This window comes from Oryctolagus cuniculus, chromosome 2, assembly GCF_051225735.1.
Source record: "Oryctolagus cuniculus isolate XC-2025 breed Fujian yellow rabbit chromosome 2, ASM5122573v1, whole genome shotgun sequence".
NCBI classification, from domain to species: domain Eukaryota; kingdom Metazoa; phylum Chordata; class Mammalia; order Lagomorpha; family Leporidae; genus Oryctolagus; species Oryctolagus cuniculus.
The window spans coordinates 183,455,616-183,483,590 of NC_142868.1; the positions used below are offsets into that span (position 1 = coordinate 183,455,616).

The window sequence follows — 27,975 nt, forward strand, 5'->3', positions numbered from 1 at the left end:
TTCAGATTGGCGCAGCTCTGGCCGTTGCAGCCACTTGGGGAGTGAACCAGGGGACAGAAGACCTCTCTCTCTCTTTCTCTCTCACCTCTCCTTCCTCCTTCTCTTTCTGTGTAACTCTGACTTTAAGATAAATAAAATAAATCTTAACAAAGGGGTGGGGGAGAGTTATGTTGAGAGGGATATACAGAGAGAAGTCTCCCATCCGCTGGTTCACTCCCGAAAGGAGGCGATGGCCGGGGCTGGGCCAGGTGGAAGCCAGGAGCCCGGAGACCCACCTGGGTCTCCACGTGGATGCGGGAGCCCAAACACTAGGTCCATCTAACACTGCCTTCCCAGGTGCATTAGCAGGGAGCTGGGTCGGAAGTGGAACGGCCTCCGTCCCGTCGCCGGTGGGGGCTTAATCCGCGGAGCCACAACCCGCGCCCCCCAGGACATGTTTACTTAGGGCCCAATCTGTGCTAAGCTCTGGGGAGCCCACCTGGTGCTCCAGACGGGGGGGGGGGGGGGGGGGGCTGGCAATTCAGTCAGCGCTCTAATTAGATGTGCTCAGTGCCAAGGAACTCCGAGAGGGGCCTATCTCGGCTAAACTCTCCCGGTCTGTGGGAGCGGGGGCCTAGCGGGGGACTCCAGTCGGGCGCTCCCCGCCCTCCAGTACCTGCACGCACATCTGTCGGGCTCTCACTGTTCTAGTGAGGACTGCGCCCTGGGGATGCCGTGGAATCGACAGGACGGGCTTCTCCGGGAGTGAAGTCTTGGACAGGGGATTGCAGACACCTGGAGCTCCTCCCGTGCCGGACCCTTCCATTCCAGGACTCCAGAGCGGTAACTCTGAAGGCACTAACATTGCCTTTATGGATGAATGGGACTTGGAAAGACGCTCTCACCCCACCCGCACTCTCACCTGCCTTGTGCCACAAAGTCATGCGTTCTCAGTGCTGACAGGCGGCACTGGCAGGCCGGCATGGGAGGGGCCGCCGGGCAGGGTGCCCGGGTCAGGCCCAGGGGCGTCCATTCCCCAACCCAGTCTAGACTGCCCCTAGGGTCCGGGGCGAGGCGTAGGGGGGAGGCCAGGCGTGTTCAGGACCCCTGGGGGCCGCTCCGGGGGCAGCTGGGTCTGTGGGCTGCCACCGGGGGCGGGAGTATCTGGAGCACCTGCAGGATGGGGCCTTGCCCCTGGGACAGACCCACCAAGAGGCTTCGGTGGAACGCACGATACTCTGTGTACAGAAAAATTTTTTCTGGGGATGTTGTATCGGAAGTTAAAGGGGTCCCAAGACACGTCCTATAACCCCTCCCCCCCCAAAAAAAAAGGGTGATAAACCTTGTCCCGATCTCTTAGACTAAGAATCAAGGAGAAGTTGGGAAAGGGCCAAAACACTTAAAGTAGGGAGAAATTGTGGCCGAATTACAGTAGGAGTCTAACGGGGACTACAACTCCCAGAGACCCATGCGGCAAAGACCGAGTTTATTGGTTAGTAGGCAGACCCTCCCCTTTCGTGACACATGCAAAAGCCAATAGAAAGAGGGCATTGCCGATTTACTAGCTACCGCTCGCCTATCAGAGGACTGGAGTCTGTGCTTCCGGTTGATGCCCTGGGAGTCTGACCTGCGGTCGGCTAAGGGGGGCTGCGTGGGAGGGGCCTGTTATGTGTGTGTGCTTCCCGAACGAAGGTAATTCGTGTCTAACGCTGCGGAGCCTGGCTGGCGTGGGGAGGCTGGGGACTGGCGGGGAGGGAGGTGAACCGGCACTGGGGCGATAGGTCCCGGGAGAGAGCGTCCAGGCGTGGGGCGCGGTCGGGGAGCACTGCGCGGGCCGCGTGTGAGGGGCCGGAGGCTGCGGGCCCGGCAGGAAGGAGATAAGAGGGGGCCTCTCCTGCGGCTCCCACCGTGGGGCTCCTGGAAGTTACGCAGAATAACCGGCGCTGTGCACGAAGGCCTTTATAGCACCGCTATTTGTAGTAGGAGCGAGTTGGCGGCAGCCAGGTGTGGAAGAGTAAATCAAGTATGGCGCAGTGGACGGAGTGGCTTCTAAAACTAACTCGTGAAACTTTGAAATAACAAGGAAGATGCTGCTACAGAGTGTAGGTGGGGAAGCCCGCGACCCGGTGTAGTGCACTGGGTAAATGAAACGCGCGGGCAGCCCGGGCCTGGGCAGCCCGGGCCGGACACGCCGAGCCGGCGAGGCGTCAGTCGCAGCCGGGCTTGGCGCTTTGCATCAGTTGACTAGTTAGCCTGTGCCCAGCACTTAGGTTCTCCGTGGGTACCCGCAGTGCGTGTTGGCGGGAGGAATTCTCATCTGTTCAGGTTCTGGGGCTCCCTGATTCTCAGGCGGTTTGTTTTGTTTGCTTTATTTTGTTTATAAATGGCTCTGATGAACTCTGTTGAATTTAATTAGCTTTCTTTTACTACTTTGAGAAAGTGTAACAAACCAAGATGGTGCATTAAAAAAAAAATTCGGGATGGATAGAATCATAATTTTCCTTGTGTAAATATTTTTTGGTGAAATTTTTTAACCTTTCTCTTACGCGATTTTTTTTAAAGTGAGTATAAAGAACTTGAACTTATTTTATGGTAGAAATACAATAAGCTTGCAGAAGCAGGTTGAGGGATAGGTACCTAACCTAACCGGCTGGAAATGTCCCACTTCACCCGTGTCACTTGGTTCTTCCTGTGAGCGATCTTTAAAGATAAGAACAGAGGAAGTAACTGTTCTGTGCTGAGCACCAGTCTGAGTTCTGACCCCTCTGCTCTGAACAGTGGTCCTCTCGTTCTCTAAAACTCACTGAGCTTCGGATTCAGAAAGGTTGTGGTCTGGGATGGAGTGATAACAGGCATAGAGCTAGCTTCAGGCAAATGTACATTATATTCTTTTTATTTTATTTTTTTAAGATTTATTTATGTGGGGCCAATGCTGTGGCATAGAAGGTAGAGCTGTCACCTGCTGTGCCAGCATCCCATATGGGCGCCAGTTTGTGTCCCAGCTGCTCCTCTCCCAATCCAGCTCTTTGCTTATGGCCTTGGATAGCAGTAGAATATGACCTAAGTGTTTGGGCCCCTGCATCCATGTGGGAGACCTGGAAGAAGCTCCTGGCTTCAGATTAGCCCAACTCCCACCATTGCTGCCATTTGGAGAGTGAATCAGTGGATGGAAGCTAAATTGATCTCTCTTCTCCCTCCGCACCAACCCTGCCTTTCAAATAAAATAAATAGATCTTAAAAAAAAAAGAGATGTATCTATTTAAAAGGCATAGTTACAGAGAGAGAGGGAGAGACAGAGAAAGAGAAAGAGAGAATCTTCTGTCTGCTGGCTCACTCCCAAATGGCCCCAACAGCCTGGGCTGAACCAGACTGTAGCCAGGAGCTTCATACTGGTGGTCTCCCATGTGGGTGGCATGGGCCCAAGCACTTGAACCATTCCCACTGCTTTCCCAGGCGCATTAGCAGGGAACTGGATGGGAAGTGGAGCAGCCGTGGCTTCTCCCACCATGCCACAACCAGGCAAATGTAAATTCTAAAAAAAAAATTATTTGTTTGAAAGAGACTGACATATCTTCCACTAATTTACTTCCCAAATGCCTGCAATAGCCAGAGCCAAGCCAGGAGGGATCCAGGAGCCCAGAACTCAATCCAGGTCCCCCATGTGGGTGGCAGGGACCCAAGAACCGAGCCTTCACCCGCTGCCTCCCCCTGTATAATTAGCAGGGAGCAGGAGGCAGAAACAGAACCAAGATTCTAACTCAGGTGCCCCATGTGGGATGCAGGCGTCTCAGTGGCTTCTTAGCTAATGCATCCAGCACCTGCCCTCAAATTGTAAATTTTTTATTAAGATAGGAATTGTGGAATTCCTAAAGGTCATCTGAACTTTGGTCTTGGCTGTCTAAGGTACTTTGTTGCCTTAAAGGCTTTCTATGTGAAGTGCATTTGACATGAAGTTTATCTACATACACCTTTTCTTAAAGATTTATTTATTCGGAAGGCAGAGTGACAGAGAGGTCTTGTGTCTGCTGGGATCACTCCCCAAATGCCCGCCAGAGCTAGGGTTGGGTCAGGCTGAAGGCAGGAGCCTGACTCCATCCGGGTCTCCCGTATGGGTAGCAGGGACCCAAGCACTTGGGCCACCTGCTGCCTTCCCTGGTGTGTTAGCAGGGAGCTGGATTGGAAGTAGAGCAGCTTGGACTCAAACAGCTGCTGCAGGCTAGGCATCCCAAGTGGTGGCCTAACCAGTGCACCAGGATGCCCGCCCCCACACACCCTTCTTACCTTTGAAGCTCGCTCTGTCTTCTGCGTCTCGGGTTAGTGTTCAGAAACTTCCCAGGCTGACCCTCGGAGTGTTGTCCCTGGTTGTTCTTCCTCAGTGCTCATGGGAAAGCACTGTTGCGGCTCCACTGTGGCTCCGTTGGATCTGGCCCTTTCTCTACTGAAACAGCTTCAGAATTAGTTCACTTTCTGTGTGGCATTCACACTGTTTCATGGCCCCTTATTAAACTTGAGACTTGTTCCTTCTCGTGAGTGTGTGCTAGTTCCCCCACCTCCTCAGTAGTCAATATCTGGTCATGTGAGTCCGTAAAAGCCTTTTTACTCCTTTTTAAACTGATACATAAAACTGTACATATTTATGACGTACCATGTAATGTGTCAATATATGCATACATTGTGTAATGTCCAATCAGAGTAACATATCTCTATAGAATTTTTTTTTTTTTTTTTGCTTTTTAAAGATTTATTCTATTTATTTGAAAGGCAGAGTGACAGAGAGGGAGAAACAGAAAGAGATTTTCCTCATGGTTCATCATTCCCAGATGGCTGCAGCTGCCAAGGCTGGGCCAGGTCAAAGCCAGGAATCTGGAACCCGATCCAGGTCTCCTAAGTGGGTGACCAGGGCCCAGGTACTTGGGCCACATCTTCCACTGCTTTCCCAGGCCCATGAGCAGTGACTTGGATTAGAAATGGAGCAGCCAGGACCCAGCCTCATGCTCTGATATGGGATGCGGGCATTGGCAACAGCAGCTTAAACCACTCTACCGCAAAGCCAGCTCCTCTTCCATTGTTTTCTTTTTTGAAGAAAAATATATATTATCTTTTTTTCTTGTAATAGAACACCAGAACTTAATGCTAACTAGAGCTTTTTACGTGTTAAGTAACCTTTTCTTATTCCTACTTTCTTCCTTCTTACTTGCCTCAACCACTGGTATCCACAATATACTCCTTATTTTATGAGATCAACTTTTAAATTTTTATTGTTTATTTGAGAGACAGAACTCCCGTACACTAAGTTACTCCTCCAGTGCCTACAGTGGCCTTGGCTGTGGCTTGAGCCAAGAACCCAAAATGCAATGCGGGTCTCCCAGGAGTGTGGCAGGAACCATTACTTCAACCATCATTGCTACCTCCAGGGCCTGCATTGATTGACAGGAAATCGGAGTTAGGACATGGAGCAGGGAGTTGAATTCAGGCACTCCAAAGTGGGTCTTAACCACTAGGTTAAAGACCTGCTCCTTCATTGTGGCTTTGGTTTGCACTTCTCTGGTGGTTAGTGATGTTAAGCAATTTTTCATGTACTTTTTAGCTATTTGTATGTCTTTTGAAAAATGTCTGGGGGCTGGCACTGTGGTGCAGTAGGTTAATCCTCCGCCTGTGGCACCAGCATTGCATTTGGGCACCGGTTCTAGTCCCGGCTGCTCCTCTTCCGATCCAGCTCTGCTATGGCCTGGGAAAGCAGTGGAAGATGGCCCAATTCCTTGGGCCCCTGCACCTATGTGGGAGACTCAGAGGAAGATCCTGGCTCCTGGCTTCAGATCAGCTCAGCTCCAGCCATTGTGGCCATCTGGGAAGTAAACCAACGGAAGGAAGACCTTTCTCTCTGTCTCTCCCTCTCACTATAACTCTACCTCTCAAATAAATAAATAAAATCTTAAAAAAAAAAAAGAGGCTGGCGCTGTGTGGCACAGTGGGTTAATGCCCTGGCCTGAAGCTCTGGCATCCCATAAGGGCACCAGTTTGAGACCTGGCTGCTCCACTTCCGATCCGGCTCTCTGCTGTGGCCTGGGAAAGCAGTAGAAGATGGCCTGGGTCCTTGGGCTCCTGCACCCATGTGGGAGACCCGGAGGAAGCTCCTGGCTTCTGGCTTCTTTTTTTTTTTTTTTTTTTTTTTTTGACAGGCAGAGTGGACAGTGAGAGAGAGAGATAGAGAGAAAGGTCTTCCTTTTGCCGTTGGTTCACTCTCCAATGGCCGCCGTGGCCAGCGCGCTGCGGCCGGCGCACCGCGCTGATCTGATGGCAGGAGCCAGGTGCTTCTCCTGGTCTCCCATGGGGTGCAGGGCCCAAGCACTTGGGCCATCCTCACTGCACTCCCGGGCCACAGCATAGAGCTGGCCTGGAAGAGGGGCAACCGGGACAGAATCCGGCGCCCCAACCGGGACTAGAACCCGGTGTGCCGGCGCCGCTAGGCGGAGGATTAGCCTAGTGAGCCGCGGCGCCGGCCAGCTTCTGGCTTCTGATTGGCACAGCTCCGGCCATTGCAGCCAATTGGAGAGTGAACCATCGGATGGAGGACCTCTCTCTCTCTCTGCCTCTCTTCTCTGTAACTCTTTCAAATAAATAAATAAATCTTTAAAAAAAAATAAAAATGCCTGTTAAGATATGCCCATTTCATAATTGTTGTTTTGCTGTTGGGTTGTGTGAGTCCTTATATTTCCTGGTCATTAGCTCTTGTCCGGTGTACAGCTTGCAGATATCTTCTCCCGTCCTGTGTGTTTATTATGGCCTTTGTTGTGCAAAAGCTCTTTAAATGAAATCCCATTTGTATATTTTTGCTTTTGCTTCCTATACTTTCAGAGCCTGTTCCCAAAAAACCGTTGTTCATTCCAATTTCCAGATGTGTCTTCCTTATGTTTTCTTCTAGTAGTTGCATAGTTTCAGGTCTTTATTTATTTATTTATTTTGAAAGGCAGAGATACAGAGACAAAGAGAGAGATCATCTATCCATTGGTTCACTCCCCAAATGGACCCAGTGGCCATGTGGGTACATCTTCCACTGCTCTCCCAGGTGCATCAACAGGGAGCTGGGTCTGAAGTGGAGCAGCAAGGACTCGAATCAGTGCCCGTATGAGATGCCAACACAGCAGACAGAGGCTTAACACAGCACCGGCCCCTCGTTTTAGGTCTTACAGTTAAGTCTTTAATCCATTTTTTTGGACATGGTCAGAGATAGGGGTTTGGTTTCTTTCTTCTGCATCCAATTTTCCTGCTACAATGATTGAGATTCCTTTCTCCAATGCATATTAGCACCTTTGTCAAAGATCAGTTGACTGCACATGTGGCGGTTTACTTCTAGGCTCTTTACTCTTTTTAATAATTAAAAAAATTTATTTATTTGAAAGGCAGAGAGAGAGAGAGAGATGTACCATCTGTTGGTTCACCAGCCAAATACATTTCTACAGCAGCAAGGGCTGGGCCAGGCCGAAGTTGGGAGCCCAGAAACTGGTCTGGGCCTCTCCCATGTGGCTGGCAGGGATTCAGTGACTTGAGCTATCACCTGCCCCCTCCAAGGGCATGCGTTAGCAAGAATGGAGAACAGAGCCAGGACTCTGCACCTAACACCCGCCCCCCTAGGCTCTCTATTCTGGTCCGCTCTTCCATGTGTCTGTTTTTGAACCAATACCATGCCGCTTTAATTGCTGTACCTTGTTTTATGTATGTTTGTGTCTGTGCTTTTTTATGTATTTAAAACTTAATTCTTCAGTTAGCTATTTTGGAAAGAGATATTTATGTCAGGACTTAGAGCAAAGGCAAAGACCCCAGACCTCCTTAATGAGGCTGGAGCAGGGTTTAAACCATGCCTAGATCACTCCAGCTCTGATCATAGCCTTATCTCTACATCCTGGTCCCAGTCACACTGGCTAAGAGCTGGCCTCACTTCATCGAAGGGCCCACTTCAAGAGCACTCTTGGCTTCCTTGAGTTTGAGCATCCCATGCTCCTGCCGCTGGTGGTGCCACTCAGGCCTGGGCTGGAACATCCGCTAGGCCCAGAGCTTGTACCCGTAGGAGCCGTAACCACCACTTTGACGTCCGGAGAGTCCAGACCTTCCGCTGGAGCTCGGCCTTGCTCACTTGCTCTGGAAGTCGTGTCTGGCCCTGCGGCATCTTGAGACCTTTCAGGTCTTCCAGAACCTTCACCCAAGGAGGGGTATCCTTGTGTTTCAGGAGCACTCCCATCTTGACTTTGAAACCAAGCGCCCTCGGGCAGACAGCAGGCCTAACCGCCTGTAGTAAATTTTAAAGTAAGATGGCATAATACCTCCTGCTTTGTTCTTTTTGCTCCAGCTTGCTTTGATTAGTCAGGGTCTTTTGTGGTTCCATAAAATTTGAGTAGTGTGCTTTTGAGTAGGTTGGGGGGAAATGTCATTGGTATTTTGATAGGGATTGCGTTGAATCTGTAAATTGTTTTGCATAGGATAGACATTGTAACAATATTGTTCATAGCTTTTTTTTTGGGAGGGGGGGCAGAGTGGACAGAGAGAGACAGAGAGAAAGGTCTTCTTTTGCCATTGGTTCACCCTCCAATGGCTGTTGCGGCCGGTGTGCTGCAGCTGGCGCATTGCGCTGATCTGAAGGCAGGAGCCAGGTGCCGCAGGTGGAGGATTAGCCTAGTGAGCCGCGCTGGCCAATAGCTTTTTTTTTTTTTTTTTTTTTAAGATTTATTTTATTTATTTGAAAGAGTTACTGAGAGAGGTGGAGACAGAGAGAGAGGTCTTCCATGTGCTGGTTTACTCTCCAATTGGCCTCAACAGCCAGAGCTGCGCCAATCTGAAGCCAGGAGCCAGGAGCTTCTTCTGGGTCTCCCACGTGGTTGCAGGGGTCCAAGGACTTGGGCCTTCTTCTACTGCTTTCCCTGGCCATAGCAGAGAGCTGGATCGGAAGTGGAGCAGCTGGGACTTGAACCGGCGCCCATATGAGATACCAGCACTGTAGGCCGGGGCTTTAACTTGCTGCGCCACAGCACTGGCCCCCTGTTCATAGGTTTTGAAAGACCTTTTAATATTTTCTGTAGATTGTGGCTTCATCAAAATTTTTGAGCAGAATAGCAAAATGATCAGAGCCGTGCTTTTTAAAAAGACACTTCCTGATAACACATGATTCAGGCTGTTTGGGAAAGAAGAGATACATGTTGAAGGGGCCTCTGTTCTGTCTTAATTGAGAGGGAGAGGTGGGCAGGAGCCTGGTTAGCAAAGGAGTAGAATGCAAGGGAGCAGACTTTTATAATGATTGTTGGGGCTTTGAGAAAAATACGTAGAATTTCTTACTGTTAAAGCTGGAAATGTTAAAATTCATTCTTCTGAAAACCTCAGTAAGCTTAGTATCATATTTGTTTTCTCCTTATTCACAAATCCTTATCTTATGCTCTCCTAGTCACAAAACCCATCAATGACATTAGACTGAATTATGTGGCCTAAAATATGTCAAATTCCCATTAGGAATTTTCTCTGCCCAGGAAAATGTACCATGCATTATTTATCAATAAGTCTTCTGAAAGCACATAAGTGATATTCAGGGAAAACATATATTATCTTCCCCTGGGACAGAAATCATGGTCTTCTTCATTAGTAATGACAAGGGACTTATTTCTCCACTTAGAAAACCACTGCAGAGCCACTTAATCTGACGTCATGTATAGAAGCGTAGCAGGCGTGCCTTCTCAGTAAAAGGCCCAAAGAGGGAGGACAAAGCTAGCAGGAAGCTATAAAAAATAATTTACAAGTAAGTTAAAAGCACTCACTAAGGGCAGTCTGATAAACATTTCTTTGAATTTATTTTAAATTGTGAATGTATGTATTCTAATAAGATTGACTGGTTTTCAGTCATTTAAAATTTTTTAAAAATTTATTCATAGGAGAGACAGAGAGAGAGCTTTCATCTGCTGGTTCACTCCCAAGTTGCCTCCAAGGTCAGGGCTGGGCCAGGCCAAAGCCGGGAGCCTGGAACTCAGTCTGGATCTCCCATGTGGGTGGCAGGGACAGGTACTTGAGCCATCTTCAGCCTCCTATGGAGTATACGTACCCGCAGAAAGTTGGATCAGGAGCGAAGGAGCTGGAACCTGGACCAGCCACTGCGGGGTGGCAGGTGGATGCCCTCAGCTGTATCACAATTGCTGTGCCAAATGCCCACTCCTCATTTCTTTGGATTTAGAGTCTTGAGTTCTGTCTTTGACAGTTAGGACTCGGTAAACCAGGGCTGAAAACACCCACTGGAGTCAATGACAGGGATGACATGGGTGGCTTGACGAGAACTGCTTTGGAGAAGAGATGGAATGGAGTCATTTTGGAGTGAATTAAGACAGTGAGGGGGCTGGCACTGTAGCATAGTAGGTTAGGCCTTTGCCTGTGGTGCTGGCATCCCATATGAGTACGGGTTCGAGTCCCAGCTGCCCCGCTTCCCATCCAGCTCTCTGCTGACGGCCTGGGAAAGCAGTCCTTGGGCCCCTGCACCCATGCGGGAGACCCAGAAGAAGCTCCTGGCTTCGGATTGGCCCAGCTTCAGCCATTTCAGCCATTTGGGGAGTGAACCAGCGGGATGGAAGACTTCTCTCTGTGTAACTCTGCCTCTCATATAAATAAATCTTTATATAAAAGAGACAATGAGTAGTGAAGTACTGGGCACGGCAAGATTAGACAATTCTTTAGTGAGATTAATATCACTTTCGGTGTGTTTAGTGATTGTTTTGTACATTGCTTGTTGATCTTGTTTGACGGTTAAAATTTTTATATTTAAATCTTGTTTGTTCTTTAGTTACAGAAGGACTATTTTTTTTTTTACAGGCAGAGTTATACAGTGAGAGAGAGAAAAAAAGGTCTTCCTTCTGTTGGTTCACCCCCCAAAAAAGGACTATTTTTTTTAAAGATTTATTTATTTATTTGAAAGTCAGAGTTACAGAGGAGGAGAGGCAGAGGCTGAGAGAGGTCTCCCGTTTGCTGCTTCACTCCCCAAATGTCCACAACGGCCAGGGCTGGGCAAAGCCAAAACCAGGAGCTTCATCCGGGTCTCCCACATGATACAGGAGTCCAAGCACTGGGGCCCTTCTCAGGCCATTAGCAGGCAGCTGGATGGGAAGTGGAGTAGCTGTACTGGATCTGGTGCTCATTTGGGATGCCAGCATTGCAGACAGTAACCTAACCTGTAAGCCACAGCACGAGCCCCTACATTATCTCTCTCTCTCTCTCTCTTTTTTTAAGACTTATTTATTTATTTGAAAGTCAGAGTTACACAGAGAAAGGTCTTCTATCTGCTGGTTCATTCCCCAATTGGATGCAGTGGCTGGAGCTGTGCCAATCCAAAGCCAGGAGCCAGGAGCTTCTTCTGGGTCTCCCATGCGGGTGCAAGGGCCCAAACACTTGGACCATCCTCTACTGCTTTCCCAGGCTATAGCAGAGAGCTGGACTAGAAGTGGAGCAGCCGGGTCTTGAACGGGTGCCCAAATGGGATGCCAGCACTGCAGGTGGCGGCTTAACCCACTACACCACAGCACCAGCCACTACATTATCTTTTAATTCTATTTCTTATAAACTTTTGGAAGCCCCTCATGTGTGGACATAAATAAGCACGTATTTATGTTTTGTGACTATACTGCTCTCTAAAAAGCACTTCTTTTAAAAAAATTATTTTTGGAATGTAGAGCATGAGTGATAGGAGGAGGAAAAGAGAGAATAGAGAAAGAGATCTTCCATTCACCAGTTCATTTCCCAAATGGCTGTTAACAGTCCGGGCTGGGCCAGGCCAAAGCCAAGAGCCAGGAACTACACCCTAGTTTTCCACAAGGGTGGCATGGATGCCATCATCTGCTGCCTTCCCAGACACGTTAGCTGGAAACAGAGCAGCCAGGACTTGAACCAGCACTTTGATATGGGATGCCAGTGGCTCTGATATGGGTTAAGCATTGGCTTACCCTGCTACTCCACAACTTGGCCTCTTAAATTTTTTTTAAAGTAGGTTATTTTTTCTTTATTTGAAAGGCAGAAACGGGGCTAACATTATGCTGTGGGAGGTTAAGCCTCTGCCTGCAGTGCCAGCATCCCATACAGCCAGTGGTTCAAGTCCCAGCTGCCCCACTTCTGATCCAGCTCTCTGCTAAATCGCCTGGGAAAGCAGTGGATGATGGCCCAAGTGCTTGGGCCCCTGCTTCCACTTGGGAGACCCAAAGGAAGCCCCTAGCTCCTAGCCCAGCCCAGCCCCAGTCATTGCAGTCATTTGGGGAGTGAATCAGCAGATGGAAAACTTCTCTCTCTCTCTCTCTCTCTCTCTCTCTCTCTCTCTCTCTAACTCTGCCTTTCAAATAAATAAAATAAATCTTAGAGAGAGACCGACTCAGAGACGGAGATCTCCCACCTGCTGGTTCAGTCTCTAAATGCTCCCAGCAGCTGAGGCTGGGCCAGGCCAAAGCCAGAAACTGTGTCTCAGTCTGGTTTCCTATGTGGAGAGCAGGGATACAGTTCTTTTTTAGAAGACTTATTTATTTGAAAAGCAGAGAGATCTTCCATCCACTGGTTTACTCTCCAAATGGCTGCAACAGCAAGGGCTAAGCCAGACCAAAGCTAGAAGCGTGGAACTCTATCCAGGCCTCCCACATCAGTGGCAGGCCAAGCACTTGGGCCGTCACTTGCTGCTTTCCCAGGTGCATTAGCAGGGAGCAGAATCAGAAGCGGAGCAGCCAGGACACTAACTGGTGCTTGATATGGAATGCCAGTGTGGCAGAAGGTGGCTTACCTCGCTGTTCCACCGTGCCAGCCACAGAGACCCAACTCCTGAGCCATCATCCCCCCCTCCCTTACTGTGCATTAGTAGAAAGCTGGAATGGAGATGAGAGCCAGGACTCAATCTCGGCACTCCAGCACAGGATGTAGGTGTTTTAACTGCTAGGCCAAATGCCTCCCTACTTTTTGTAGAACACTTTTCCCCTCCTTCACCCTCTTTTTGATGATTATGTCTGGACTGAAGATGATTTATCTTGGGCATTGCATATAATTTTGGAGATTCTTCCACCTCATGCAAGTTGGAGGTGACAGCTTGACTGTGCTTTTAATTCATCTTCACGGCTCTGAATATTTTCCATGTAGGACACCGACTTGAACGTCTCATCATCAGAAGAGCTTAAAGGCTGAGCCTTTAGTTCTTAAAGGTTTTTTTGTTTAGTGCTGTAAATCCTGCTATGTCAAAAGATTTTACAGTGATCAAAATGATCAAGTTTATATTATGTATAATTTATCACAAAAAATTTTAAAGGAAAAAAGATTTTACAAAGATTGGAATTTCCCACTATGTTTTATATATTTCTTTAAATTTTCATAAGCATCTGTTGGGTCAAAAAGAATGTAATGTTTTCTTTATGTTACATGGTTAATTTTCTTTGTATTATCAGCTAATTATTTCTAAAAAGTCAATTATGTGAAAGACCTTGTTTTTATAGTCAGATTAGTTTTTTACAGTTTTTATTACTGTAACTACAATCATTATTATACATTATGTATCAACTGAATGATGGAATTTCAAAATGTACCTGAAGCGATTTTTAACTTTTAACTTGAAGAATATTTGGTCATGTTAATATCTTAAAGTAAATATTCAAACATTACAGCTTATCCAAGTAGTATGCCTTATTATCCTTCCTGACCTTATGTATTTTAGATATGTGTGAACACATCCAAGTAAAGGAGTTGCTGTTAAGAATTTTTTTGTTTTGGGCGCATTAAGTTTGAGATGAATGTGGGCAGGGCTGATGTCAGCCATAGTAGAAAGTCCAGCCTGCACTTGAATGTCACTGTAGCTCAGCAGAGAAAACCAGGGGAAGGTGGTGACCCGAGAGTAGCATACGTGAGAGGTGACAGTGGACAAAGGGGAAACCGATGCATAGGTTAAGGTGGTTGTTTACTACTGACATGAAGTACCCATGAGTGCAGTTAGTAAGTGCTTTGTAACTTGGGATTCACGTGCTGATTCCTGGTTTGGGGAGAAGCTCATTGTGTGAGAGGCAGGCCCCCTTCTCTGTCACAGAAGTGGAAGGGAAATCATCTCTCTGGCCCTCTAGCACGTAGACCCAGGTGACACCAGCAGGTCAGGCTTAAGCAATTGCTGTCAAGTAGAGGGGCAGTGAAACTAGTGCCTCAGTAGCAGCAGCAGCAGCGGTTCATCCTACCCAGCCCATTTGGTTCCTGGTTGTTTCCTAAGCCTGGTTCTCTATTTTTCCCCAATTTAAAAAAATATTTATTTGAAAATGTGCATCCTCCTTCCTTAGGAACCACCTTCTTTGCTGCTCTGGCAGGAGGTTTCCAACTTTAATAAATCCTGCTCTACTTAAAAAAAAAAAAAATCTATTTGAGGACACAGAGAGAGCCCCCATTTGCTGATTACTTGACTCATCATTGCTATGAAAGGTCACCACAAAACACATTAAGCTGGCGCCGCGGCTCACTAGGCTAATCCTCCGCCTTGCGGCGCCGGCACACCGGGTTCTAGAACCGGTCGGGGCGCCGGATTCTGTCCCGGTTGCCCCTCTTCCAGGCCAGTTCTCTGCTGTGGCCAGGGAGTGCAGTGGAGGATGGCCCAAGTCCCTTTAACCAGCATCTTAATTGCTAGGCCCAAAGCCTGTCCCTTCTTAATCATTGTTAAGTGCACCGTTCCTTGGTATTAAATATATTCATAATGTTGTGAGCCATCACCACTATCCATCTCCATCATTTTGTGTTTGCGTGTGTTGTAACACCCTATTCCCTCTCTTCCCTTTCCTCCCTACCCCGGCAGCCACCATTCTGCCTGAGTATGGATAAGTTAGCCAGTGTGTTTCTGTTACTACTACTCACAAACCTTAAAACCCGTATTTTATTTATAAAAGAAAAATACATGTCACTCTAAAATCCTGGATGTGTTTGTGTTTTTTTTTTTTTTTTTTTTTAACAATTTCAAAGACTGCACACCAAATTGTTAATCAGTGCTCTTAGCAAGACCTTGTTTGGAGGGATGAGTAGGAGGGTTGGCATGGGCTAGAAGGAAATAGTTTTGCTTTATACACTTCTCTCTGATGTGCTTGCATTTCATTGAAATGGACATGTACTACTTTTTTTTTTTTTTTTTGAGATTTATTTTATTTATTTGAAAGGCAGAGTAATAGAGAGAGGGAGAAACAGAGAGAGAGTGAGAGAGATCTTCCATCCCCTGGTTCACTCCTGAAATGGCTGCTGAGGTTGGCCTATGCCAAACACAGGAGCCAGGAAAATCCAGGTCCTCACATGGGTGGCAGGAACCTAATCACTGAGCCATCACTGCTGCCTTCCTGAGCAGGAATCAGGAGTTAGAACCGGGAACTGAACCCAGGTACCCCAACTTGGGACGTAGGCTTCCTAACTCTTAGGATACCTGCCCACCCTGTAATCTTTTAATTTGTGACATTCCTCCTGTCCCTTTATCTCCCACGATATCAACCTGTGAAAAGCCTCAAGTCAATTGTCTTATAAAATATACTATAATGTGTCTTTTCATGGGGTTACTTTCCTTCTTAATTATTTCAGATCGTGTTTATCAGAAATGGTGGAGCTCGGAAAAGGAAAACTGCTCAGGACTGGACTGAATGCGCTCCATCAAGCCATTCACCCCACTCACGGCCTTGCCTGGACTGATGGGAATCAGGTGGTCCTGACTGACTGCTGCCTTCACAGTGGGGAGGTCAAGGTCGGGGGCTCCAAAGTCATTGGACGATTTGAGCATGTCTGTGGGCTGTGCTGGGCCCCGTGTGGTGCAGCTGATGCACCCAGTCTGCTGGCTGTCCAGCACAAAAAGCACGTCTCTGTGTGGCAGCTGGGGCCCAGCACAACAGAGAAGAGCAAGGGGCTGATGTCTCAGACGTGTGAGATTAGAGAGTCACTGCCCGTTCTGCCCCAGGGCTGTGTGTGGCACCCGAACGGCGCTGTCCTGACGGTGTTGACTGCACGGGATGTCTCCGTGTTCCCTAACGTTCAGTGGGACAGTTCCCGGGTGAGTGTGAACATCAGCACCCCGGGCCGCATTCACTGTGCTTGTTGGACCCAGGATGGCCAGAGGCTGGTGGTGGCAGTGGGCAGCTGCCTGCATTCTTTTATCTGGGACAGTGCCCGGAAGACTCTGCACAGGTGTTCCTTGTCCCCAGTATTTGACGTGGACAGCTCAGTCCGCTGCATCACAGCCACTGTGGATTCACAGGTTGCAGTAGCCACTGAGCTTCCGCTAGATAAGATTTGCAGCTTAAATGCATCTGAAACCTTTGAGGCCCCACTTAGTGGTGCAAACCCTGGCCTGGATACTTTTCTAGTTGCTGATGACGTACCCTCTGTGGATAAGGGGGCACTTGCTTCTGAAACCGATTCTGAAACATCACCAGTGTCCCCCTCCACAGATCTGCTAGATCTCACTCATATTTCTTTCAGTAGACCCAGGTCTGAGGGGAGTTCTCTGATTTGTCTCAGAAAAAAGGCCTCCTGGACAGGAACCGGCCAGGATTCTTCACATATGGCCCTCGTGGCCTTCGAGAAGACAGTTACCTTGACGGGAAGGGTCCGCGTTCCGGGCATTCTGGTTCCTGATCTGATAGCATGCCATCCCAAAGCACAGGTGGTGGCAGTGGCTTCCAATACTGGGAACACAGTTTTGGTCTATTCTGTCATGTCCTCTTCAATGCGGAACGTTCAGCACATTCAGTTGGAGAGCAGCGAAAGACCAAAAGGCCTGTGCTTCTTGACAGACAGGTTGTTACTGATTTTGGTAGGAAAGCCGAGCTGCACCGATGTGGCCTTCTTGCCTTCTTCGGAGTCTGCGCAGTACGCCATTCACTTGACTGTGAGGGAAGTCACGGTGGGAGAGCCGTCTTCAGCGACGTCGACTGAAAGCCGGAGCGCCTGTTCTACCTTCAGCGCTCTGTTAGAGAAAGCAGATAGGAAACTGGTCATTGAAAGTCCTTCCCCAAATGTTTGTCCCCAGCGTGGAGGGCTCTTGTTAACAGGGAATACCAGCAGTCGGAGTGGAGGGCCTCGAAAAGCCCTTATTAAAGAAATCAGAAGCCCTCTGTCCAGTACTGGGGATGGCTCTGTAGCCCTGGAAATGCTCCATAGGCCTGCCTGGGCCTGGGCGACAGAGCCGCGACCCAGCAGAGCCCCAGACGGCACCAGCACGCCGGAAACTCCTGAAGTGCCTTCAAAAAAGAACTTGGAACGGGAAAAGGGGACTGAGCAGCTGTGTAAGGAATTGGAATCACTGTCCAGGAAGCTGACGGAAATGCAGCGCAGTCTTTCTGAGCTCACAGACTTTGTCCAGAACGGGAAGAAGCCCTCGGCTGTGTACCCTCGCTCCCAGGAGCCCCCATATGTTCACGTGCTTTACCAGGTAACTGCCTCAGGGTGCTGCCAACCAAACAGGCAGATTAAAGTGTCTCTCCCTCCTCCTATGCCTTCCAAATAAATAAAGAAATTACTTCAAATATTCTTTGTTTGAAAGAATGACACAGGGAGAGGCAGAAACAGAGAAGGATCTTCCACCTGTTGGTTCACTCCCTAAATGCCTGCAATAGCAGGGGCTGAGCCAGGTGAACCCAGGAGTCAGGAAGTCTGTCCTGGTCTCCCATGTGGCTGTTAGGGGCCCATGTACTTGGGTCATTATCTGTGCATTAGCAGGAATCTGGGCAGAGTGGAGGTGAGACGTGATCCAATGTGGGATGCAAATATCTCAGGTGGTGGCCTAACCTACCCACAATACTCGCCCCAATTAATAAAACTTTTTAGAAGTATTAATAGACATTCTTAAAGCATTTCATCTTGCTACAAATTGTATATCTTTGAAATCCTATTTTAACAACAAAATAAGTTACACATGTAAATAAATTATAAGACTCACCTAAATGCTTATGTGAAGATACTGTTTCAAATAATATATAATTAGAAGCAATATTTTTTAAAAAGCTTATTTTTACTTGAAAAGCAGAGAGAAAATTTTGGTTCTCTGGTTCACTCCACAGTGGCCAGGATTGGGCCAGGTGGAAGTCAGGGTCCAGTAACTTCATCAGTGTCTCCCCAGGGGTGGTGGGGACCCAGTTACCTGAGCCTGCCTTGTAGGGTACATTTAGCAGTAAGCTGGAAAATTGGGAGCCAAGCCAGGCACTTCAGTATGGGCTGCCTAAGTGCTGTGTTAAATACCCCAGAAGCAGTAGTTTTTGTTCCATGTTATCTGTTATAAGAGTATACTTGGCCGGTGCTGCGGCTCACTAGGCTAATCCTCCACCTGTGGCACCGGCACACTGGGTTCTAGTCCTAGTCGGGGTGCTGGATTCTGTCCTGGTTGCCCCTCTTTCAGTCCAGCTCTGTGCTATGGCCTGGGAGTGCAGTGGAGGATGGCCCAGGTCCTTGGGCCCTGCACCCGCATGGGAGACCAGGAGAAGCACCTGGCTCCTGGCTTTGGATCAGTGCTATGCGCCGGCCACGGCGGCCATTGGAGGGTGAACCAATGGCAAAAGGAAGACCTTTCTCTCTGTCTCTCTCTCTCACTGTCCACTCTGCCTGTCCAAAAAAAAAAAAAATATATATATATATATATATATATACACACACACACACCTTTGGGGGGCCAGCGTTGTGGTGTAGTGGGCTGAGCCTCTGCCTATGGCACCGTCATCCCATGCATCCCATGTGGTTGCCGGTTCAAGTCCCAGCTGCTGCAGTTCTGATCCAGCCCTCTGCTGTGGCCTGGGAAAGCAGTAGAAGATGGCCCAAGTCCTTGGGCCCCTGCACCCACATGGGAGACCTGGAAGAAGCTCCTGACTCCTGGCTTCTGATCAGCTTGGCCGTTTGGGAAGTGAACCAGTGGATGGCAGACTTCTCTCTCTCTGCCTCTCTGTAACTCTGCCTTTCAAATTAATGAATAGATTAAAAAAAAAAAAAAAAGAATATACCTTTGGTCTTGTCGTAAAGCCATAGGTTTTTTTTTTTTAATAATTCTATTTTATTATTTTTTCTTTGACAGGCAGAGTGGACAGTGAGAGAAACAGAGAGAAAGGTCTTCCTTTGCCGTTGGTTCACCCTCCAATGGCCGCCACGGCCGGCGCGCTGCAGCCAGTGCACCGCGCAGATCGGATGGCAGGAGCCAGGTGCTTCTCCTGGTCTCCCGTGGGGTGCAGGGCCCAAGCACTTGGGCCATCCTCCACTGCACTCCCTGGCCACAGCAGAGAGCTGGCCTGGAAGAGGGGCAACAGGGATAGAATCCGGCACCCCGATCGGGACTAGAACCTGGTGTGCCGGCGCCGCTAGGCAGAGGATTAGCCTAGTGAGCCGCGGCGCCGACCTAAAGCCGTAGATTTTATGGTGTCTTTCTGTAGGTATATTTGAAACCATTTCTAATGATGACTCTCCCAGCACCCCCTCCATCCACCTCACCCTCCCCAGGAAGCACTTACTGTCACTTGTACATTTCCTAAGTTCAGTAAATGTCTACCACACTTTGGTTTACTTGTGCGAGACCTCAGCTGCTCGTCTGCTTTCAGCAGTTTTTCTTGGCACACTCCCCCAGAGCAAGCCCCGAGTTTCATAGCCGTATCTGCGACAGCCAAGCACCATCAGATGTGTCGCTCAGGCCGCCTTCATGGGCACATCACTCCTAGGGCTGCTGTGCGTGAGTCCCGTCCTAGGAAAGCCCCTTCCTGGTGTTGGGCTGCACCCTGGGGAGAGAGGAGAGCCAAAGGAAAAGGCATTAGGGGTTGTGTTGTGTTCTGCTCCTTTTATGTTAACCAGTACTGCAAAGAGCTCCTTATTTTAAACTGAAATCTAGTTGATAGTGGTGATAGGTCAGTGTTAAAAAAAACTGTTTACTTTCTGTTATCTCCACTACTTTTGCAGTCAGTTTAACAATTCCCATGTTTTCTTGGAAGAAACCTTGCAGTGTAGATCCTGTTGAAAAGAGGGCGGTGCTACTCTGCGATGGCAAACTGCGGCTCAGCGCGCTTCAGCAGATGTTTGGCCTCTCTCTCATTGAAATGCTGCATGGTAGGTTACACCCAGAAACCGACCCTTCCCCATGCCCCCTCCATCCACCCCACCCTCCCCAGCGCTCCCTCCATCCCCCTCACCCTCCCCCATGCCCCTTCATCCACCCCACCCTCCCCCATGCCCCCTCCATCCACCCCCACCCTCCCCAGCGCCCCCTCCATCCCCCTGACCCTCCCCCATGCCCCCTCCATCCACCCCACCCTCCCCAGTGCCCCCTCCATCCCGCTGACCCTCCCCCATGCCCCCTCCATCCACCCCACCCTCCCCAGTGCCCCCTCCATCCCGCTGACCCTCCCCCATGCCCCCTCCATCCACCCCCACCCTCCCCAGCGCCCCCTCCATCCCCCTGACCCTCCCCCATGCCCCCTCCACCCACCCCTCCCTCCCCAGGGCACCCTCCATCCACCCCAACACTCCCAGTGCCCCCTCCTTCCGCCCTCTATTTTGTAACTTCATAAATAATGAAGAAGAGGTGTTCAAACCATCAAGTGATTGAGATTCACTAGATAACAAGTATTACTTGCCTGCTGCATACCTAGGTCTATTATAGTGCCATAACACATGGAAAATGAAATGTGGGTTCTGCCTTTAGGGCACCTTGCAGCTTATCTGGGAAAATGAAACGTACACATGAAATAACTAGAAAGGCGTTACAGTGATCTGTAACAACTGCGAGGAAATTGTAACCCCATGTGAACCTATTACACTACAACACAAAGATCATAGCAGTATTGCGGACTTTCTCTCAAAGGAGTTGTCATTCTAACATGGAGCCAGCAGGGGTGTGAAGGACACTCCTGAGTCGTGGCCTGTGATGTGGAGTAGGATTGCTTTCTGATGCCACATTCTTTTACCCTTAATCACCATAGTGAGCAGAAAATACCATTTCTAATGCTTTCTGAAATATGCATTTATGGCATAGCTTCTGACTTTCAAATAAATAAAATCTTAAAAAGTGAGATACGATAGACTTGAGAGAACCAAAGAAGGCCCAGACACATCTTATGATGATGAGATTCAATATCAACTGCTGTCTTCCCTTTTTTTTTTCCTAAAATTTATTTATTTGTGGCCGGAGCCATGGCGTAGGTTAAGCCTGCGCCTGCAGTGCCAGCATCCCATATGGGCTGGCCTGGTTCCAACTGTTGAGGTCATTTGGCGATTGAAACAACAGATGGAAGCTCGCTCTCTTGCTCTCTTTCTTTGTATCTCTGCCTTTGAAATAAATAAATAAATCTTAAAGAGATTGATTTGAAAGAGTCACAGAGAGGGAGAGACAAAGAGATCTTCTGTCTTCTGGTTGACTTCCCAAATGGCTACAATGGCCAGGACTGGACCAGGCCTCAGCCAGGAGCTTCTTTCAGGTCTCTGACATGGGCGGCAGGGGTCCAAGCACGTGGGCCATCTTCTGCTGCTTTCCCAGGCCATTCACAGGGAGCTGGATCAGAAGCGGAGCAGCCGGGACCGAACCAGTGCCCATATGGGATGTCGGTGCTGCAGGCAGCAGCTTAACCCGCTGCGCCACAGTGCCAGTGCTCAACTGCTATCTTCCTCCACTCAGAAAACTGTATTTGTGGTTAGTCCTTTCTGTATGAAAGAATTGCTGAATTACCCGTGTGCTTATCTGACTTCACAGACTCCCACTGGATTCTCCTCACTGCTGACAGCGAGGGCTTCATCCCGTTGGCCTTCACTGCCACCCAGGAGATAATCATAAGGGATGGCTTCCTGTCCAGGGCGGATGCCTTCAGGGACTCGGAGCCCGCTCTTGCTGGAGTCCTTAGAGACCTGACTGCCCGGAGCCCACATTCCACGGGGCTGTTGTAACCGTCTGCACGGAGTGGCCGAGTGCTTGCTGCTGTGTGGCCTTTCCGACGAGACCCTCGCGGACGGGCTCTGTTCTCCCGCTGGACTCCGCCTGTGGCTGGAGCTAGCTGTCACTTAGGTGAGGCGCTCGCCGCGCTTGGCTGTGCCACTCTCCTCCTTGTTCCCCGGCTGAGTCGCGGAGCTCAGGGTGTAAGAGGCCTCAGAGAGGGTGTTGTGCTCCTCTGTGCGGTTTTGTCTGGAAGCAGAATTCCCAGAATATGCCAGTATTACGGTGCCTAATGGGTTGTGCTTTAGGTTTCTCTGGGGCTTTGGGTCCTGCCCAGAGCTGCGGAGAGGCTGTCTTAGGAGCACTTAGGAGAGCCCTCAGCATCATTCAGAAGCTTCCTCTGGGCTTAAAAGGGGTAAGGAGTGCTCAGGCTGCACCCCCCAGGGTTTAAGCCCAACCCTCTCGCTTCCCTAGGAAGCTCTAGGCACTCTGAAAACTGGCTCTGGGCAAATTGGGAATGACGTCTCAAGTGCCCTGCCCCTCTGGCTCCTTGTTAGCTTGTGCTGTGCTCCCGGAGTGGCGCCAGGCGCAGGCGAGGCCTGACCTGGGGTTTTTGTGCTGTTGCCCTATGGGGCTTCCTCCCTGGGATACTTTTTTCGTTTGTTTTCTCAATTTGGGGATCATAAAAATTTCCTGTTTTTCTCCCAGGAGGCAGCTCCCGTAGTTAACTTGAATTCTGAGGTTTTTTTTTCTCGTTCCTCCTTTTGAGTCTCAGAAATCAGCAGTCTGTGGAAGAAAGCATTTCAGGAAGTTGGAAACTTCGCTGAATCAGAGTGCCAGCTTACTGTGCCTGTGGGCTAGTGTGCAGCTTCGCAGAGGAGCCCCGTGCCCTTCAGGTGGACACAGCCCTTCTCGGGGCCCTCGGGTTGAGCGGCGCATGGCCAGGCAGAGGGCGTCTGCGCGGTGAATTGGCTCAGCCACAGAAGCTCCATTAGCACAGAGCTTCCCTCCTTGCTCTAAAATTACCTGGGGGGAGAACAGTTTGTGCCCTTGGGGACGCCTGCCTGTCTGTGTGGTTTATGGAGATGCAGCTGGGCCCGGAGAGAAGGGAGGTCCCGGTCTGTGGTTCAGATGCATTAGACAGCTGCTGGGCGGCAGTCAGCTGCCTGCGAGCGGTGGCTGAGCGCCGTCCGAGGCCTGGCTCCATTTGCAAAGGCAGTGTCTGGGGTGGGCTGCGGTCATGATTACTGCAGCGCCTAAGGAGGGGGCTCAGGGGCTCGAGTAGGATCAGTGTGGGTGCCTTGAGGTGTATGTCATGGCTACCGTTTCTCAGGTCAAAATCCCAATAATGAATCTTCAATTAAATCACAAATGGCTGTTGTGGCTGGTTTTTTTGTTTTGTTTTGTTTAAAGAAAGATTTGATTTATTTATTCAAAAGGCAGAGTTAGATAGAGAGGGAGAGCCATAGATATCTGCCATCCACTGGTTCACTCCCACAATGGCCACGACTGCTAGGGCAGGAGCCAGGAACTTCATCCGGGCCTCTCACATGGGTGCAGGGCCCCAAGGACTTGAACCATGTTCTCTTGCTTTCCCAGAAACTGGGTCAGAAGTGGAGCAGCCAGGACTGAAACTGGCACGCATTTGGGATGCCGGTGTTGCAGCACGGCTCGGCCTGTTATGCCACAGTGCTGGCCCCTGTCGTGGGTGTTTTGAATGCTTTCATGGTGTTTCCTTTGTGTGTATCGCTGGTATAAAGACAAGGGTTTGTTTTTTATTTTTGTTTTATTTTCATCTACTTTAAAGGAAGAGAAAGAGACAGAGATAGAGAGATCTCCCATCTGCTGTTTACTCTCCAAACACCACAGTAGCCAGGGCTGGACCAGGCTGAAGCCAGGGGCCCAGCACTCCGTCTGCATCTCCCCCGTGGGGAGCAGGACCCACGGTGCCTGAGCTGTCATCTGCTGCGCCCAGGATGGAGTGACAAGTAGCTGGATGGGAAGCAGAATGGCTGGGGCTTGGAAGGCAGCTGTGCTCACTACTCTACCACCAGCGCGGGAGCTGGGTCCTGAACTGCGCTACAGCGTAGGATGTGGGTGTCCCAAGAGGCAGCTTAATCCTCGCACCACAACGCCTGCCCCTAAAGAAGTGGTTTTGATTTTACATACCTGGATGTTATCTTTGTGTTTCTCCTGATCAACAGTCCAGGATAGAAATTGTTGCTTCCAACAAATCTGGTTCCATGACAAGTTGCAAACAGAAGATCTTTCCTTGTTCTCTGTTGCTGTCATAGCCACTGGAGCAATCCCGTTTTGCTGGCTTTGGAGAAAAGAGCTAATGTTCTTTACATTTTTGTCTAATGTTACATTGGAAGTATTTTTATATAAAGAAAGATATTATTTATAAATGCCCTTTTGTGCCCAAGTTTTTGTCAACTTTGCGTATTATTTGTTACATGCAATATACACCTGTGAGGTACAGGAAGGCTTAATAGAATGAGCCAAAGGCCGCCTCACTTAGGAACCAGAAGGTCCCCAGAAACCTTTCAGGCTCCCTGGGTGTCACCCTCCTCAAACCTGTACCCGTGGCTTCTCCCCCGAGGCGACTGATGCCTTGATTGTTGTTACTATTTTCTCATTCCTTCTTTTTCTTTGTGAAGAGGCCTTTTACCACCGTAATACAGTATGTGTGTGTGTACATACGTATTCCGTGTGGCTTGCCTGCATTCACTCAGTGCTGTGTCTGACATTCACTCTTGATGTTTGTGTGTTGTTACTTCGTGTGTGTGTTTTACTGGGAGGCAGAGGCAGAGCTCCCATTTGGTGGTTCACAGCTGGGCTGGGCCAGTCCACAGCTGGGAGCCCGGAGCTCCATCCAGGTCTCCCACGTGCGTGGCGGGGACCCAAGTACCTGAGCCATCACTGCTGCCTCCCGAGGTCTGTATTAGCAGGAAGCCGGAATTAGAGCCAGGGCTGGGACTCGAACTGAGGCACTCCAGTATGGGTTGCAGGGTCTTCTTTTAAAGATTTATTGAGAGAGAGAGAGAGAGACAGAGAGAGGGAGAAATAGCTTCCATTCACTGGGTCACTCAGTCCTTGTCTGGGTAGGCCAAAGCCAGGAGCCAGGAACTCCATCAGGGTCTCCCACATGGGTGGCAGAGCCCCTGTACTTGGATCCCTGCCACTACTTTCCACTGAATCCACTGCACTGCACTGTAATGCTGGCTCCAAGGTTTTTTTCTTCATTTTCTTTCTTCATTGTCAGTATATATTGCTAATCTCTCTATCCAGTTTGTGACTTGTCTTTGCACTTTCTTTATGGTGTGTTTTGTTGAACAAATGATGCAAATTGTGGGCATCTTAGCCACTAGGCTGAGCACCTGCTCCATCTTTTACCAGTTACTTGTCCCCCCATTTTAGTTCCTTATGCATTCCTCTTAGTTAAAAAGCAGAGTGACAGGGTGAGGCTGGGGAGAAGGGAGAGAGAGAGAAAAAAAAGTCTTCCATCCATGGGTTCACCTCCAAATGCCCTCAACAGTAGAGCTAGGCCACACCAAAGCCAGGGACTCTATCCACGTATCCATGTAGGTGGCAGGGACCCGAGTAGGCACTTGGGCCATCATCTGCTGCCTCCCAGGTGCATTGGCAGGAAGCTGGATCTGAAGCAGAGAAGCCAGGACTCCAGCCTGCACTTTGACATGGGATGCAGGGGTCCCACAAAGCAGCTTAATCCGCTGCACCACCACACCCTCCCTTCCTTATGTATTTTAGATGTTAGCCCCTTATCTGATGTACAAGTATAGTTTGAAAATAATTTTTCATATTCTGTAATTTATCTTTTCACTTTGTTTTCTTTTGCTAACCCGAAGCTTTTTAGTTTGATGTAATCTTACTTGTTTTTAAATACTTTTGTTGCCTGTGCTTTTTAAATTTTTTAATTATTGTTTTGAAAGACAGTTACAGAGAGAGGCAGAGAAAAAGAGAGAGGCCTTTCATCCGCTAGTTCGCTCCCAAAATGGCTGCAACGGCCAGAGCTGAACCGATCTGAAGCCAAGAACCAGGAACTTCTGGGTCTCCCATGTCGGTGCAGGGACCCGGGTAGGCACTTGGGTCATCCTCCACTGCTTTCCCAGGCACTTCAGCAGGGAGCCAGATTGGAAGTGGAGCAACAGGGACTCGAACCGACACTCATGTGGGATGCCAGCACTGCAGGCTGGGGCTTTAACCTGCTGCACCACAGCGCTGGCCCCTATTTCTTATTTTTTTAAAAAGATTTATCAGGGCCGGTGCTGTCGCGTAGTGGGTAAAGCTGCTGTCTGCATCCCATATGGGCTCTGGTTCGAGTATCGGCTGCTCCACTTCCAATCCAGCTCTCTGCTATGGCCTGGGAAAGCGGTAGAAGATGGCCCGAGTTCTTGGGCCCCTAACCCACATGGGAGACCCAGAAGAAGCTCCTGGCTTTGGATCGTTGCAGCTCTGGCCATTGCGGCCAATTGGGGAGTGAACCAGCTGGTGGAAGACCTCTCTCTCTGCTTCTCCCTCTCTCTCTGCATAACTCTTTCAAATAAATAAATCTTTTAAAAAATTATCTATTTTGAAAGAGTTACAGAGAGAAAGATCTTCCACTTGCTGTTTCATTTCCCAGATGGCTACAACAGCCAGGGCTGGGCCAGCCTGAAGCCAGGAGCCACAATCTCCATTTGGGTCTGCCCTGCAGGTGGCAAGCACTTGAACCATCTTCTGCTCTTTTCCTAGGCCATTAGCAGGGAGCTGGACCAGAAGTGGAGCAGTCAGGACACGAACCAGGACTTATATGGGATGCTGGCATCACAGGTGGTGGCTTAACACACCATGCCACAGCACCGGCCCCTCAACACCATTTATTGAAGAGACTTTCCTTTCTCCAAAGTATGTTTTTGGTGCCCTTGTCAACAATTAGTTGGCTGTAAGTGTATGGATTTTTTTTTTTTTAATTTATTTTATTGGGGCTGGCGCCGTGGCTCACTTGGCTAATCCTCTGCCTGTGGTGCCTGCACCCCGGGTTCTAGTCCCGGTTGGGGTGCCGGATTCTGTCCCAGTTGCTCCTTTTCCAGTCCAGCTCTCTGCTGTGGCCCGGGAAGGCAGTGGAGGATGGCCCAAGCACTTGGGCCCACATGCACCCACATGGGAGGGAAGCACCTGGCTCCTGGCTTCAGATTAGTGCAGTGTGCTGGCCATGACAGCCATCTGTGGGGTGAACCAACGGAAGGAAGACCTTTCTCTGTCTCTCTCTCACTGTCTAACTCTGCCTGTCAAATAAATTAAAAAAAAAAAAAAAAAATTTATTTCAAAGAGTTTCAGAGAGAGAGAGAGAGAGAAAGGGGGTCTTCCATCTTCCATCTGGTTTACTCCCCAGATGACTGCAACAGCTGGGACTGGGCCAGGCCAAGGCCAAGAGCTTCTTCTTCATGTGGGTGCAGGAGCCCAAGAGCTTGGCTCATCTGCTATCCCAGGTGCATTAGCAAGGAGCTGGATCTGAAGTGGAAGTGGAGCAGCTGGGACTTGAACCGGTGCCCACATAGCTTGCCAGCAGTGCAGGCAGAGGCTTAACCTTCTATGTCACAGTGCCGCCCCGATTTTTCTATTTCTGTGAAGAATGTCATTCATATTTTGATTGGGATGACACTGGTCTTGTTTATGACTTTAAAAGGACTGTTTCACCATTGAGTGTGTTGTTTACTACAGTTGGGGTAGATTCCTTTTCTCTTCCTGGTTTGCTAAGTACTTTTGTTATGAATGGGTGGTAGGTTTTTATCACATTTTTTTGTTCTGGTAATTTTTTACTCCTTGAATGTGTTAACATGGTAAATATCATTTGGTGGATTTTTCTGATATTCAGCTTTGTGTTCCTAGAATAAACTCAGTATGATCATGCTGCATTTTTTTAAACATTGCTTGATTCAGCATGCTAGTATTTTGTTTAGGATTCTGTTTTTTTTGTTGTTGTTGTTTGTAACTGTACCTCTCAAATAAATAAAAAAATTAAAACAAACAGTGAGAGGGACAGAAAGGTCTTCCTTCCACTGGTTCACCCCGCAAATGGCCGCTACGGCTGGCTGATCCGAAGCCAGGAGCCAGAA

General features: G+C 49.1%; 1 protein-coding gene across 5 annotated transcripts; it reads left to right on the plus strand.

The window, feature by feature from the left end:
• The first annotated feature begins 1,540 nt into the window (after positions 1-1,540).
• Positions 1,541-27,887, plus strand: WDCP (WD repeat and coiled coil containing). Of its 5 annotated transcripts, none has more exons than XR_007918322.3 (5): positions 1,541-1,671; positions 15,553-17,395; positions 19,926-20,040; positions 21,680-21,988; positions 26,612-27,774. XR_007918322.3 is itself a non-coding variant. In XM_051843181.3 (4 exons), the coding sequence occupies exons 1-4, from the start codon at positions 1,589-1,591 to the stop codon at positions 26,617-26,619; spliced, it is 2,049 nt and encodes a 682-aa protein (XP_051699141.3). In that variant the 5' UTR covers positions 1,541-1,588; the 3' UTR covers positions 26,620-27,887. The 5 variants fall into 5 exon arrangements, 3 of the variants coding, with proteins under 3 accessions (XP_051699141.3, XP_008253019.4, XP_089182894.1); XR_007918321.3 differs by lacking the exon at positions 26,612-27,774 and adding an exon at positions 23,664-24,264; XM_051843181.3 differs by lacking the exon at positions 21,680-21,988 and having other exon boundaries at positions 26,612-27,887.
• The last annotated feature ends 88 nt before the right edge of the window (positions 27,888-27,975 follow it).

Excerpts from the sequence above, each read along its gene's own strand:
- WDCP (XM_008254797.5), top strand. The coding sequence starts at position 1,589 with ATGCCCTGGGAGTCTGACCTGCGGTCGGCTAAGGGGGGCTGCGTGGGA. Across the intron at positions 17,396-19,925 it reads ATGTTCACGTGCTTTACCAG|AAACCTTGCAGTGTAGATCC; the intron begins GTAACTGCCTCA and ends TTTTCTTGGAAG. Across the intron at positions 20,041-21,679 it reads TCTCATTGAAATGCTGCATG|ACTCCCACTGGATTCTCCTC; the intron begins GTAGGTTACACC and ends CTGACTTCACAG.